General features: G+C 39.8%; 1 protein-coding gene across 6 annotated transcripts in view; it reads right to left on the reverse strand.

The window, feature by feature from the left end:
* The window catches only part of WDFY3 (WD repeat and FYVE domain containing 3), a 181,867-nt gene that overhangs the window by 67,909 nt on the left and 97,606 nt on the right, over nt 1-16,352 (reverse strand). For 4 of the 6 annotated variants that reach the window (XM_075751284.1, XM_075751285.1, XM_075751283.1 and 1 more), the window contains 6 exons: nt 16,075-16,158; nt 10,515-10,692; nt 7,980-8,194; nt 6,220-6,332; nt 3,846-4,077; nt 1,047-1,147 (listed from right to left, as the gene is read on the reverse strand). In XM_075751284.1, coding sequence (XP_075607399.1) covers nt 1,047-1,147; nt 3,846-4,077; nt 6,220-6,332; nt 7,980-8,194; nt 10,515-10,692; nt 16,075-16,158 — 923 coding nt within the window. The remainder of the gene's footprint in view (nt 1-1,046; nt 1,148-3,845; nt 4,078-6,219; nt 6,333-7,979; nt 8,195-10,514; nt 10,693-16,074; nt 16,159-16,352) is intronic. The other 2 variants (XM_075751289.1, XM_075751288.1) reach the window with 1 other exon arrangement.

Below are 16,352 nucleotides of genomic sequence, written 5' to 3' on the forward strand. Positions count from 1 at the left end.
GTAGCTAGTACTTAAGATACCTATTTGCTCCTGTTCCTTTTATTCCTATCAGCTGATACCAGCTGTGCTTTCTCAAACTTTTTCCTTCATTGACTTCAATGTTACTTCTTTCATTTCTGACTCAAGCTTGGAGGAAAAGCCACATAAAGTTGGCTCATAGGGGTTTCTTTCAAAACAAAGTAAAGCAAGAATTGCACACTATTTCCTCCTATTCTAAAACCAAAAATCAACTCTAAAGCTGTGCTTGTTCAAAATAACCCAGTTTCAATTTCCTACACCAAAAAAAAGTGGAAATGGATCAGGTCCTCAGAAACTGCTAATATAATGATGAGATGCTTCTTCTACAGGTGTGACTCATTGAAGAAGCCTTTGCTGAAGAAGATCTCTCCACCACATACACCTGACTATTTAATCTCCTAGGGTACTCCCACAGAACAAAGAGCTCACAGACTTCAAGTACTGTCCAACACTAATTCCTTCTTACTGCAGTAAAGTTTCAACTTAGTTAAAAAAGGTGTTAAGTCTAAAAACTAAGTGTTCATGTTCAATTAGCCCCGCAACACACCAGGTTCCTGTAGGGTGAAGAGCCTACGGTGAACAAGCATAAGGGATAGCAAACAATTTAGATGGGATTTGTGTGATGATGTGTGTAACTACACCTGTAATAAATTCAGTCAAGAATTCAGCAGAACAAAGCCACAAGCAGGGCGTTACAATTCATTCTGTGTTTCCTACGCTCTTCACACTACACCTCAACTTGTTCTTAATGCATCCAGGTTCATTATTCATATGCTTCTCTTGATTACAATTTAACCTGCTGCTGGAAGTCCTGTATTCTAAAGCAATATAAAATACACATGTACGGTTGCTTTTCATTGACTTGGGGACAAAAAGCAATAGAAACACATGCAAAAAGGTGCAAGAAGTTCTCAATTATGAGTGGACAACGTCCAACACCATACTATCGCTTCATGGCTAACAAAGAAACATAAGAGAACTAAACATCAGACACAAAACACTGCTAACAGTCATACTTGAGTACTTACCAGTTCCAATTCCACTGACAACTGCACCATCAATAAGTCCTGTTGTAACAGCATTATTTGTAGGTGCATTATGGGGAGCCAAACTTGGCAAGAACAGGCAGCTGTTAAACAGAAGGCCAGTAACATACTAGAGTTTATGAAAGTCAATATAACCAGAGTTAAATACAAACAAAATATAGCCTAGGAAAATATACCAGAAGCATTTCATCACTCTCCTTGACTGTACGTATTCATGAAAAGCAGAAGTGAATTCTCAAGATTTCTCCTTGTGAGGCTAAATTATCTCAAGGGCAAAGAGATCTGGCAGTGTATGTCTTTGGTGCAAAGGCACAGAGACTTATGCCCATGTGGCTCCATCGTGTAAAATGCTCCCTTGAGGGCAACCATAACTCACTGCAGCCTTTGAGATGTTCTGGACTCTTAAAGAGACTGGATTAGCCAAATATTCAAAAGCTACGGTAACTGCATACTATGGTATTCTTATTTTAAGTATGTATGCTCTCACAGTAATGTCATATTTCACCAAATTAGCTACATTTGTTCCTTACAAAGGCCACCAATGCTGTGGACACAATGGAAGCAGATATAAGGAGCATCTCCCTTAGGTACTGAAAGATTTTTAAGAGCCCAGAGGGTTTCAGTGATCAGCATACCCGAGGTGGAGCGAATCCCCACAGGAGTTCAGCTTCCAGCTTGCCTACTGGATGCAAAATGATGGCTCTTCCACTTACTGAAACATCACCATTTTGTTAATACTTACACTTAAGCAGGCTAGTTTAAGTATGCTGTAGCTGAGTTGCCCAACAGAGCTAGAAGTTATTTTGTTCTCACGTAAGCTATGAAGAGTTAACTTGACCACCTATCTTGAAAGCAAGAGCAGTTCATGGCTCTTGTCACTACTATCTTCCTTTTGATTACAGTTCTCATTATACACTTCTTCCTCCCTCTTGAAAATGTTCTTCTCTGGGTGAATCCCCCATGGTCAACTGTGTCAAAAGCATGTTCTGTCTAAGCAGTTAACTTGCAAGGGTCCGCCAACTGTTGAATTTATTAAATACTCTGATGCTTTAAAACAGTCCAAAAAGCTCTTAGTTTTTTTTTATTGATTACAGCAGCCTTCTTAGGTGACTTGTTGAAATTACAAGAAGACACAGCTGCATTACATGGATTACTTTTGGACATGTTACCAGCACCTACAAATCTTCTGGAGCAAGCAGAGAGACAATTCATTTTGCTAGCCTATTTCAAGTTCTTCTTAAGTCCAAAACATTTTATTTTCTCTTATGAAGGGTGTAGAACAGACCTTTCAGCAGCATCTGTTTTCAAAGGAAAGTCTGTCCCTGACTATATTGGATATTAAGGCTAGATGCAAAGCGGGTGCTGCATCCTTACTGCGCAAAGCTGAAAGAGAATGCAAAGCAGCAGAGTTCCTAAATATCCAGGCTGGACTCTGCTCTCAGACCAGTCATCCCAAATGAACTGGAACAGATGCAAGTGGCTCTGTCAAAGGCCACCTCAGAATAGAAACAGATTTAAGAAACACAGTAGTATAAATATTATGTCTGGAAAGAAAAAGACAAGATGAACAATTCAGTCAGGTGGAGCTGTTTCTGGTTTTATGAAATTGTGGTACAGCCATGGAAAACAGATAATTTCTACCTCTTCTCACAATTCTTTTTTAAAAAGAGACCAAAAAAAGAGATCGAGGAGCTACTCATCTCATACAAGAATTTGTCGCACTCTTTTGGGCTTCATAGCAGTCGTCATTTTTGGTGGTTCGTGTCTCTGAACTTTTTAATAAATCTTCTAGTCAAGGTTTTTAAGCTTTTAACCAAGCTTCTGGGAAATTCTGAACAATTACTTATAATTCGAGGTACCATTCACAATTGTTTGACTTATATGTACCTCACAACACTGCCCTCTCTGAGATACTGGCTTTCAGCCTATTTGTGAGCTTCCACCTATGGACCAGTCCGCAGGCAGTTAAGGAATACTTGTTCCTTATACTATTGGTCTGAATTCTTATAGCAATTTTTGAGCTATTTACCTCTCAGCACAGAACAAAATGAATGTTTTGAGGTTTTTGTATTCCATTTTTATAATGAAAAAGACAAAACATTTTCCTTAAACAGATGCTGAGAATAGCGTCAAGCTTTCATCTTCTGAACCGTCAATAAATCACATTACATGATCCTCAAAGTGTCTCACTCAGCAGGTGTTTAGAGAGAAAAAAAACAATAAGTGAAGGTGATACTGGGTGCTAAAAGAAAAAGTGAGTTTAAGCATTATATTCAGGCTACACCTCCAGTTAAAAATAATTTTTTTTTTCCGGTTATGTGGACTCAACATAGCTTCCTTCTCTGCTTTACTTGTATTTCTGATTTGCCTACATCCACACTTGGAAGTTTTTCAGCAATTTTAAGTGGGTTTCAGAGCATTTGGGCCATCCAAATGTCACACACAAATCCTAACAACTAGTGAGTATCTGCAAGGGCATGCTGGTGTTCCTTCATTTTAAAAGGCACATGAAATCCAGAACTGAGAGGGTACTATCAACGTTTAGATACATACCTACTTCTACTTTCACACACAACAAGCAAGCATTTGGTTTCAAGGCATTAGTGAATGACAGAGTGGGAATTTATGTGGCTTGAAGTATTCCTTTATTTTCTTTAAAGAATTCATTTGTTTCTGGTTTGCAAACAGTCCATTAAAAATCACAAGTGTTTCTTTGAAAGAAGAAAGAAAGAAAACATTCCACCGTGCCCCATGTTATCTGAGAACACCGTAGGACCTTACCCGAACCCTTCGAGAGACGTGTCAAACTCAATGAATGCTGGCATAACTGATGATCCATGAAGCCTGATATCATGTGGGGTTGTCATAGAGACCAAACACTTCACTCTCGTCAGGGGTACTGTGCTCCCTTCTGCTGGCTTGAGCAGGCTCTTGCTTATCCGATAGTGGCTGTCTTCATGCAAACTGAAGACGCTGTCAGAACCCAGACCTTCCATTGAGGTAACCATGCTATCTACAGTAGAAGCCAAGAAACAACACAGCATTGCAAAAGGGAGGCATTTTCAGGCTATTTATTTGGACTTTTCAAGTATTGCTTCCAATGCAATAGCTGAATTGTCAATCATCATTGACTAGTTCAACCTCTCAGAAAATTATGAGTTGGGAAGTATTGCTCTCATTATAAAAATGTTCAACTGAGGCAGAAACATGAGCATCTTGTGCAAGGTATTACAGAAAGCCAAAAAATTGAGCCGAGAGGTCATCCCATTACCTAACACCAGGAAAGTGTCCCTTTCACTGAGGCTCTGTTTCAGGTGCATTCCTGCTACCTGACTTAACAGGCAGGAAAAATACTACTTCATGTTTTCCAGATGCAGTAACTCTGAGCTAAAAGTCTCAGAGCTCTCAAAAAGCAGAAAGGGTCAGTAAGCTTTGCCTAGGAAATTTAACATAACTTGTGCTATTCAGAAGCTAGCTTTGCCTTCCCTTTCCAAGGTTAAAAACTTTTCAGAATCACATTTTCATAATTTTCATTGTTCACTTCCCCCATGATAATACCCTATTAAAAATAAATAAATAAATAAAGCACTGGCCAAGAGATAAGTTGAATCTCTCCTTTGCTCCTGTTTTTAAATGTACTGAACCTGATGACATAACATGAATTCAGTTATTTTATTTTGGGTTTTTATTTCATTATTTAACACTTCTAATTCAGTACCATACAGGATACTTTCCAGCTCCCTTTAAATAATTCAAACATTTTAACTAAGGTATTTTTAACTATGTGTTACAACTGGCCATACAATGACTGAGTTGACACATAGAAATAAATATCACGTGCTTTGGAAACTTATCAATAATTTCTTTGTATTACCATTTACTGAAACTCTCCTATACTACGTAAAGAGCTATTCCCAAGCTCTACAATTCATGGATAATAACAGGAAGGAGGCGCATGTGGAAGAGAGGTTCAGACTGGCTAGAGGAATGCATCGGTTACAGACATTCAGTGCAGTTTATCAGATTGATTCATTAAATGGTTGGAAAACAGATGTAACTTGCCAGTGTGAAAATCAGAGCTGATGTGTAATTGCTGATAGAATATGAAGTATTCTATCAGATGGATCAACTTCCATGACAGGATACCACACAAAGTTATAATGAAAATTTCCACTGCATATGCGTATGTATGTGTATCTATAATCTAGGAGTATCTAGTGAATATTCTTATCAAAATACATTGTGATTACCTTCCCACAGTATTAATTGCAGGACTAAAATTGAAACTGAGCTGCTGTGGTGTGCCTCCCTGCCCTTTCCTCACCCCCCCCCCCCCTTTTTTTTTTTAAAGCTGATGTCTGTCCTTTTTCTTGAAAATGTTTAAGTTACTATGCGTTCATAATTCAACACATACCACATACTATTAAAGATTTCAGTTTTAATACAGTAGGCAAGTATTGAAAGCGAGCAATGAGTAAAACCATTATAAGTATTTACCATGAAAAATTAATGAATGGTTAAAAAGGGACTACTGAACTTTAAATAATTAAGAGTGGGTGTTCCAACTACAAATTCTACCTCTTTATAAGGGAAACAATATTAGATTGAGATTCAACCAGATTAGGTAAATTGTGCTTTTTTTTTTTCTTTTTCATTCTTTCTATTTTTTCTCATTATTAGTGATGTTATCTATGAGCCAAGTTCTTGAGTCTAGCTGAAATAAATGGAATTATGCTTAGATGTAGGAATTTCAGTTATTTTATCTGACACCTTACTGAACCCATGACACACACAACATAGATTTAATGAGATGTGATGTGCATATGAAAGTATCTGAGAAAAATACTTTTCCTTTTACTGTTAAATAACTACAAATTTAGGATCTACTCAAGACTTAAAAGCAAATGACTATCATATTTAAGTTACCATTCCTAAAATAAAAAATAATCTCATTGGATATATATTAAATACAAGTACTACATTCCCTCTGCTTTTAGAACTTCCAATGAAACTGTTCTGATGATTTCACATTCATACAAAGCCTGGGCTAAGTTAGGTTTTTACAGATGCTTATCTACAAATTTTATGCAAGTATGCAATTGGACAGTGTCAGTGAAGCATTCGTTATACAAATTTCTAGCACTTCAGCACCTACTTCTCATTTCCGGTTCAAAACTTAGTGAGCTGGGTTTGTGCACTCGGTACTGTTTCAACAGCTTTTTGTCCCAAGCACCGCAATTCAAAGGATTTCCCAAGCGTAAAAATTCCCTAAGGAAGAGAATAAAAAAATTTACAAATAATTCTATTTATTTGTCTGAAATGGCACCAAATCTAATACCATTTTTTAAAAAGACGGTAATTACTTGTAATAAACATAACTTTTAACTAAGAAAATAAACTATGCATAATTACAGCTAACACATTTGATCCATTTAAAACTATTTCAGTTTTGAACACATGCTCTTAAAAGTTGACATTATTTTAACTAATCAAACAATTTTGATAAACTTCCGATTCCCTTTTCTTAATTCCAAAGACTTGGCTTGAGGCTGCCGCATCCTGCAGGAGAACATCAGGACACTCACTCATGCACATTCAGCAAGCTGAACTCATTTGGAAAGGCAGACCACAGGCTGAAGTAAGCGATCTCAGCTTTGTTTTATCCATGTGTCCTATTTGCTGGGGGATCGTTTCACAACTATCAACATCTGTATCTAAAGATAACTACAGCATCTATACCTACAGCTACCTAGGGTATCAGTATCTATGCTTATGGAAGCTTAAGTCCCTGCGATGTGACTACCAGCAATCGTGCTCTTTGCAGAATCATTTCTGACATGGCTAAGTGCCACTCAAGGGAACTGAGCAGCTGTCCTAGCTGCAGGTCAGCCACTCAGTGATCCATAGGAGATAATACAATTACGTTCCTTATTCCAGCTGAGATCACAGAATGACAGGATGGTTTGGGTTGGAAGGGACCTTCATCTAGTCCAATCCCTCTGCTGTGGGCTGGGACATCTTTCACTACATCAGGTTGTGCAAAGCCCCATCCAGTCTGACCTCAAACACTTCGCTGACAGGGCTTCTCTGGGCAACCTCTTCCAGTGTCTCACCACATTTATTGTAAAAAAAGCCTTCTTTATGTCCAGTCTAAATGCACTCTCTTTCAGTTTAAAACCCCTGTCCCTGGTATGGTCACTACAGGCCCTTGTAAAACGTCTCTCTCCATTGTTCTTATAAGCCCCCTTTTCATATTGAAAGGTTGCGAGAAGGTGTACCCAGAACCTAGCAAGCAATCCAAACCATTGTACAACTGTGTGGGTAATTAACAAATGGTTCAAAATACGCTCATAAACTTTTCAAGCTTGCTTTTCTAGTACTAGCATAGATGCACAAACCTACTTACATTAATATGCAGAAAGATCAATTTTTTAAAGCTATGCATCCCCAAATTTTGAGACACCTCGTTTCACATTCCTGCATTTCCTTCACACAAACTTAAGTGCTAAATAAAACTGCTGGCCCAAAGCTTTTCTAATCTGAGGTATTAAGTATTGCACACAAAAGCATGGGAATCCACCCTCATGTTTTCTCTTTCTGAGGACCTAGCCAGGAATAGCATTTTTGACAGCCTCTCAAGATTTGCAGGAAGAAAGCAAGCATTTAACTTCAGTACAATCTCTGTGAAAAACACCAGATTTCCCTGCTCCACACTTCTCCCTCCTCCCCTGCCTTCCAATTCCCTACATCTCCAGGGCTATGTGCTGATTAACAGAAGCAAGACAGATGAGAAATAAAATGGGATCCTGCACGGTCACTACCACAAAAGGTCATTTATGCTCTCTACCAATCCAAGCCATTTAAAGACAGACAGCAGAGCTCAGCTCAACTGGACTTCAATGCGTTCTTTCTGACCTCAACACCATCGGCTGCAGCGCCTGGGAAGCCAGCCTTTCAAACATCCTTTGGAGTGGCGGATGCAATGAGTGGTCCTCATCAGCCAGAGCAGCGCTGCATCTTTGCAGAAGTCGTGCATGGAGCCCGGCTTCACACATCACTTGCTGGTTTCTCTCTGTGTGCACTAGAGATTGCAGGATATTGGCCACTGCCAGCTGGAGGTCCAGCGCATGCTGAAAAGAAGATCACACAACTTGAGAAGATGCAAATTGAGAAGGCAAATAAAAGAAAGCCCTTATGCATAATAGTGAAAAGGAAGTCACTATTAGCAATAAATAACAAAATGTACTACAGTTAAATATATGTGTGGGGGTGTGCATGTGTGTGAAGAGACACTTCCACCTCTTTATGAAAAAGGATAGTAAGTTATATGAAGTATTACCATGACCATTGTAAAGAAAAACAGTTCAGGCAGGGATGGTTAAACTAACCTCTCCTTTTCACCAGCAGAAGTGAGTCAGTTTAGAGTTCTACATGCTTAGAATGTTCTAAGAACTTTTATTTTTATGACTGCTAAGCTATTCCTAGTAATTTAACATAGAACCATTTAGGTTGGAAAAGACCCTTAAGATCATCAAGTCCAACCATTAAGCTAACACTGCCAAGCCCACCACTCAACCATATCCCCAAGCGCCACATCTACATGGTTTTTTACATACCTCCAGAGATGGTGACTGAACTACTTCCCTGGGCAGCCTGTTCCAGTGCTTGACAACCCTTTCAGTGAAGAAATTTTTCCTAATGTTCAATCTAAACCTCCCCGGGCACAACTTGAGGCCATTTCCTCTTGTCCTATCGCTTGTTACTTGGGAGAAAAGACTGACACCCACCTCACTACAACCTCCTTTCAGGTAGTTGTAGAGAGCGGTAAGGTCTCCCCTCAGCCTCCTTTTCTCCAGGCTAAACAACCCCAGTTCCCTCAGCCGCTCCTCAACTTGTGCTCTAGACCCTTCTCCAGCTTTGCTGCCCTTCTTTGGACATGCTCCAGCACCTCAATGTCTTTCTTGTAGTGACAAGCCCAAAACAAACACAGTATTCAAGGTGCAGCCTCACCAGTGCCCGAGAACAGGGGCACAATCGCTTCCCTAATCCTGCTGGCCACACTATTTCTGATACAAGCCAGGATGGTGTTGGCCTTCCTGGCCACCTGGGCACACTGCTGGCTCATATTCAGCTGGCTGTCAACCAACACCCCCAGGTCCTTTTCCGCCAGGCAGCTTTCCATCCACTCTTCCCCAAGCCTGTAGCGTTGCATAGGGTTGTTGTGACCCAAGTGCAGGACCTGGCACTGAGCCTGGTTGAACCTCATACAGTTGGCCTCAGCCCATGGATCCAGCCTGTCCAGATCCCTCTGTAGAGCCTTCCTACCCCTCAAGCAGATCAACACTCCCACCCAAGTTGGTGTCACCTGCAAATTTACTGAGGGTGCGCTTGATCCCCTCGTCCAGATCATTGATAAAGATATTAAACAGAACTGGCACCAATACTGAGCCCTGGGGAACACCACTTGTGACCAGTCGCCAACTAGAGGTCTGACTGACAGGCCTGTAGTTCCCTGGGTCCTCCTTCCAGCCCTTCTTGTAGATGGGCATCACATTTGCTAACCTCCAGTCAACTGGGACCTTCCCAGTTAGCCAGGACTGCTGACAAATGATGGAAAGTGGCTTGGTGAACACTTCTGCCAGCTCCCTTGGGTGGATTCCATCTGGCCCCATACACTGGTGTGTGTGTGTATGTGGTGTAGTAGGTCACTAACCATTTCCCCTTGGATTATGGGGCCTCCACTCTGCTCCCCATCATCATCTCTATAGAATTTAAGATATATGCAACATAACTGATAAATTAATGCCCTGAAGACAGAAAGTCATCATACTCATCACCAGTAGAGGACAAGAAAGAGGAATTGAGTCCAGTAATTCTTGTAAGCTTTTGGAAGTGTTTTGGGTTTTTTTTGGTTTTTTTTAATAAGCAGTGTTCTTCAGGGAAGACATCTCAAACAAAAAATATTTAAGTAACTTCAAAAAAAGTCCAACAAATGCTACCACCAGTAGAGGTTTTGGTTTGGGAATTGTACAAAGCAGGCAGTACAATTTTGGAACTAGAACATATTCCAGTTATTTCAAATGCCACGTATACACTGAGCTATAATGTCCAATCCCATGTCCTCCTCATATTACGCATGAACAGCCAATACATCAGTAAATCATGAATTAATCACAGTGCTTGGAAACTTATCTGATGACCACTTCAGACATTTCTTTAAATTTACATTGTTGCCAGGAGTTTTAAAGAGACAAACAAAACAAAGCGTATGAAATAAAACAAATTTCTATCAGACCTCTATGTCACCAGTTATTCAACTCAATTAGTCTGTGAAATATATTAGTTTCTCAAGACAAACTAAGAGGACATCACCAGTTTTCCTATTTCCCATAACCGTCCTTTTTCCCCAGTCACTCTCAAAGCCAAAGACAGCAAAATTTTTTTCCTTACCTCTGGGTGTGTAGCTGATCCAACAGAGGCCAGAAGATCCAGCATCGCGAGCATAGCACCAGGGTGAATAATGACTGCATCAGAGCTCTGTATGGACGTGGGTCCTGTTTGGAGTTTCACATCAGCTATGTTTTTCTGAGGGCAAACGGGAGGTGTTGAAACAGAATGATATGCATGCCTGCAGGACAGAAAACATCCCATAGTTACAAAACCCATCTATTATGAGCTTTGCATTTTTCAAACAGCGGTAAATTGAACTGGCCTGTAGGTATGACTCCCCTCTCCCTTCTCTTTCCTCAGACAGACCAAGTGCTTTCCTCTTCTCAAACCTATTGGACATACCTCCCCAAAACCAACCTCAAAACATTTCAATTTCTCAACTATGCTTGAACTCAGAAATCTTTCCCCCAGATGCTACACAGTTTGAAGAACTTAAAGGTTGCCTTTATTGTCTCCCTCTTTTCATTCTAGTTGCAGCAGCACACAGTGACAGCAGCATGCAAGCTGCCACTGCTCCTTTTCTGGGGGACAAATTCAGCTTTGAATACATTTCCTCCCCATTTGCTTTTTCTTAACAACAGATTATAAAATGCACTATCACAAAACTCTCGACAATCCCTAATTAGCCTACAGGAACAGAAAGTTGGTCTCAGTGTACACTTGTGCCAGCAGTCCGTATGCTCTCAGTCTCTCCGTGACTGCTATGGCAATTTAGTTTTATATTAAGCTGCTTTAAAAGAGGCTTTGACACACTGACTTAGAAGCAACCACTTGTGCTGAGAGCTGTAGATGCATTTCTCACTGAAACTCTCGGAGGTATCGGCTTGATGCCGTTCTTCTTTCAGCATAAGATTCAACACACAAACAGCATGAGCAGCTTACTGAACATACGCTTTCAAGATGGTACTTTAGAAGCAAAAGATAGCTCGAAAGCCTCATGCTCACCAAAAAAACCCCAACCAACAGCCAAAATCATCCATATCCTCACAGTATTTATCATACAGGCTTATTTGTAAGAAGAAAGAAAACAAACACTGTGTAACAATTATTCCTGAAGATCAAATATTGCTACAAGAAGTGAATCCAGCTAAAAACGGGTCTCTTCCTATCAAATCAGTTTAAAGAGGCATTTCCTCTCTCCTGTTCCCAGTGACAGAGATTTACCTAACCCCTGACCCTAACAGAAATAACACTTGGAGACTCACTGTGCCTCACCCATCAGGCACTTCTAACTAGGAAATCTTTTCACCTGGGAAAAACAGGACGTAGATGGGAGATGAGGAAGTCTGCAAGTGCAATTCTGTCCTAAACACTTCAAAGGTTGCATCTCGAACGCACACACCCCAGCAAGAAACATCTTTAGCGGAGGAAGGCTGAGGCAATGGATTATTTAGCCTAGGACAGGACACTAGGAAGTATAGCACAATCTTCTCGTGCTGACTGGAAAATGGGCTGGATAAATAATTAATGTTCCAACAAAAGTGTTCCTATTGAAAAGGCTCGTGGCAGATCAACAACAACTTGGTATCTGAACAATCCAAGAGCACTTTTTAAAAGAGTTTTTGAAGACAAATGAAATTACTGATGCTTTACTCATTCAGTTAATACTTATAGCAAACATGAAATAGTACGGAAATTCTACTGTAACCAACAACTAAGAAAAAAAATCTGCCCAAATAAATTTTTCTAGTGTTTTTACAAACTCTCTAACCATCAATTTTCTAAACTTCTCTAGCAGACTCACCAACTGAAACATCTGGCAAGTAAAGGAAGGCTTCATTGTCTCTTTTAAAATTAAATGGAATTAAGAACAGCAGAATAACTGGTAATACTATCAGAGAGATGTTATCTCAACCCTTTTCTCTGTCTTAATGCCGAGATCGAAACACCGGCAATTGTTTCTCTTGCATCCTAACAGCACTGCTCTTCACCTGAAGAGGAAAACTGCTACCTCTTTCCAATGTCACTGTGAGCGTCTCAATGCAGGTTTTACAGAATACAGTTTAAAAACTAAATTTAAGAATGCGCTTTGGTCTAGTGAAATTCCACTCCCCAAGACATTCTTGAAGATCAAGCTTCCATCCACTTCTAATCACAAATTTTACTTCTAAGCATCCTGATCTGCACTATCACATTCACCTCATTAGGTAAACTGTGAGGTTATAGTACAGTAGTACAAGGAGAGCCTACTAAAAACCCAAGACATTGCTCACTATGGTTCACAAACAAGCACGTGAGCCTGGCCTCAAACGGCCTGGACTTCAACAGTACATACAATAAACTGAAAAGGGGATAGAGTCAAGACTGGGCAATTCACTTTTCTGTTAGCAATCTAAGTAAAAGTTATGTCCTTGAAGCATATGTTATTGAAAGTCTTTCACATAATTTTAAAATGTCTTCTATATTTAGTTTTTTTCATATAAGGAATACTAGTATCAAAACACAGCAGAAAAACAGTTCAAAAAAATTCCTCTAGGTAGAAAAGAGAAAATAGATCCTACAGGATCCTGCCAAAGTATTCATCAAATGTTACAGGTCTATGGGTCAGTGCAGAACCTGCAATAAATTAATTTAGCTATGCTTATATATTCTTTATATGAAAGCTTTCAGGGAGAAGAAAGTAAGAAGTGGAAAATGGAAAAAGGCAGTGTACTGAAGATGACACATAGATTTGTCTAACTTAAAAGATAAACTGAAGGAAAATTCAAACTTAAATTATATAAGTAAGTACAACTCTTCATGAGAATTATAACACCATTTTCATCTGGAAAAAAATAAGTAAGATTTATGGCAGATAAACCCTCTGCATATCATTCCCCAAGCATGACCACCATCCAAACTTTGTAAAAACCATGGCTACAAATATTTTATCATCAAAGCTACATTCTATTCTCTATTTCACCCTGTCACGCCGAAAGCATCCTCTCAAAAAAAAAAATCCAAACACGAATAAACAAACAAATAAAAACTTATGAGAAGTTAGAAGAAGCCTTGTCAAAATAAGTTTTTTCTGCCAAAATTTACAGCAAACAACTGGCAAAGCTGTAGTTCTTGATTCAAATTACACAGGAGGGGTGGAAGAACAATGCATTCCAGGTAACAGAGAAGAGAGCTATGTATCACCATCCCAATGCACGTGCTAGAAGAATCTTACCTACCCTGTTTACATAAAGGATAACGCCTGGAGGGCACCACTCCTCAGGGAAATACAGCTTTGAGAGTGGCAGGCATGTCTCAAAGAGACTATTAGCATATCTATGTATCCAGAACTGTTCTAGACTGCGTACATCCAAACCAGAACTGTAATATTTTCGTGTGCACAGTGTCTGCTTGCTCTTTTAGCCAAATAACACAGGGCTCTGCCTCAGGTACCTGCCTTGGGAGTCAAAAGGCAGAAAACCAGGCCACAGCAACAAGGGAGATCCCAGGGAAGCAAAGTAAAGGAGACAGAAAACAATAAAAGAGCAGCAAACACTTTTCTCAGAAGAGTCAACTTAACTTCAACAGAATCTGACCACATCTTACGTTTAAAAAGATTGGGGGGGAGGCCAGATCAAATAATATTGGACTACAAAATCCACATTGCTTATTTTTGAAAGTAGGAAGGTCCCAGCTACTGGCACTGAACTCACTAGGAATGACAAACATGGTGCTGAACAACCGTGAGAAAGCAGACAGCTGCTCAAACAGACTTTTTGAAAACCCTAGTCCTGTCTATTTTTTTTTTCTTGAAAACATTTACTGAAAAGTTACCCAGGCCAGCGCGATCATTCTTTCTGTCCACTTTTGGTTTGAGTTTTACACAACTTGTTATCACCCAAAGGCCTTATTTGTTTGTGAAGATCCATGTCAAACATGCTCCTTTACCTCTGCAAGTACCCACGTTGCTACACTTGTGCTTGCCTGAATTGCCCAAACCACCCCACAGGGATACTGACTTTTTAAACTATCCAATCTTTACCTTGCCTTGTATCACACAGTTTCCAAATAACTGCTTGCAGTTTCAGCACTACAAAAAACAAACAAAGGAAGCCTAACACATCTAATCATATATACATATATTTATATTTTAATTACCAGGCTGCATCAACTACCCATCTGGCACTCTTTATTCATTAAACTCTGGAATCAGCTCCTGCTTGGCAGGCATTGCAAGCCTTTGCATACCTGGACGTTTGAGGAACTCTGTGAACCTGAGCAGCCATGCCAGTTAACACCTGGGAGAACAGTAAATGTAGTAGAGGGCAATCCATAATGCTAGAGGTTAATATCAGGGCTGAAGCTGTAAAAAAAGTCTCTACAGGAAATGCTGTTTTCTTTCATGTTTCTTCAGAGTACGAGACAGGAAAGAGTTTGGCAGCTAAGGTTTTTTTCTGTGAACTGCAACTGCTACGTTTGTTCCTAAATGTCTCAGTGTTAGAAAAGAAACAACAGTCTAAGAGGTTCTGGAAAACCTCTTATTGGGAAAGTGGTCTCGTCCAAGCCAGTCCCTGCAGAACACCCAGGTATGACTTGGGTAATGTCACTCAGCAAGACAGAAAAATGCTTCTCTTTATTAATCTCCTTGAGAACAAATACTTCATGTCAAAGTTGTTTCTAAAAGTAGCTTTGGTTGTTTCCCTTTGTAAAATATTTTTCATTCCAAACATGAAACTTGACAGCATATTTTAAGCTGTACACCACACAAGAATGACCATATTTTCCACGCATGGCACCTGCACATCAGATAACCTACAGTCTTTCAAATGTCTTTTTAGCCTTCAAAAGCAAATTCCTGCCTAACCTGCACCTTTAGTTAACAAATGGCTGCCCCCTTCCCTGCGGGACTCAAGGAAAAATCTCCTTTTCATCATTTGCGCAGGCCTGTAAGTCACATTGCTGTTGAATCAGTAAGTTCCACACCCCCCCCCCCCCCAAAAAAAAAAAGAAAACATAATCTACCAGATACTAAGATGCATAAGAAAATATAGTAGCTTGGGAGGGGAAGTGGATGCTAGGATTTCTGAATTGTGCCATTTGTGCTTTCTTTCTAAAGCTTTTAATTTAGCATGCCTCTACATCATTTGGTAGTCAAGTACTGACAGGTTCATTCTTTATTTTTTATTCTGTGCAATTACTGACAAATGAGAACCTTAACAAGCCATCCACATTCCTACTGAAAGTACCATTTCTTGAAAAATTAGTCAAGAAAAAAGAAATCCTGCTGTATTAGTCTACTAGCTTAGTCTGAACTTCTTTGAACTGCTCCTGAGAGTCTTGTGTATACCTCCCTTAGATCATTTCTTATAGTAGACCTTATCTGGTTTTGAATCATGAACTTAACTTGAAGTGCTTCAGGAGTCTGGAGACATCTCTCATCTTATCCATTAGCATCACTACCTAGGATTCACTATGAAACATACCTTTACATTTATTTTATCCAGTAGACACACAAGTGAAAATGCACACCTCAGAAAAAAATAAATCACAACTTGAGAAGGAAAAAAGCCCCGAAACTAAGAAACACAACAGTGACAGAGAAATCAGAAGCAAGATCAACTTCTCTTTGAAGGGTCGGTACCTTTTCCTGGACAAAGCTGGCGTACCCCAGGGAGAGGGGAGAGAAGTCTCATTTGTCAGGCAAGGAGGGATCTGTTCTGCACGACTACAGACAAAACAGGGGCAGGACAGAGAGGTTAGAGAAGAAACCAGAGGCCATAAGCTTGTTAGTTTTACAAAAGCGACAATAAAATCGTTACCAGGATCCGTTCTTCAGAAACAACACAGACGTCAAAGGATGCTAGTGAACAACACGCATCAAGTAAACACGCAGACGTGCAAAGTGTGTACTTGTTTTAT

Source organism: Balearica regulorum, chromosome 4, assembly GCF_011004875.1.
Source record: "Balearica regulorum gibbericeps isolate bBalReg1 chromosome 4, bBalReg1.pri, whole genome shotgun sequence".
Lineage (NCBI taxonomy): Eukaryota > Metazoa > Chordata > Aves > Gruiformes > Gruidae > Balearica > Balearica regulorum.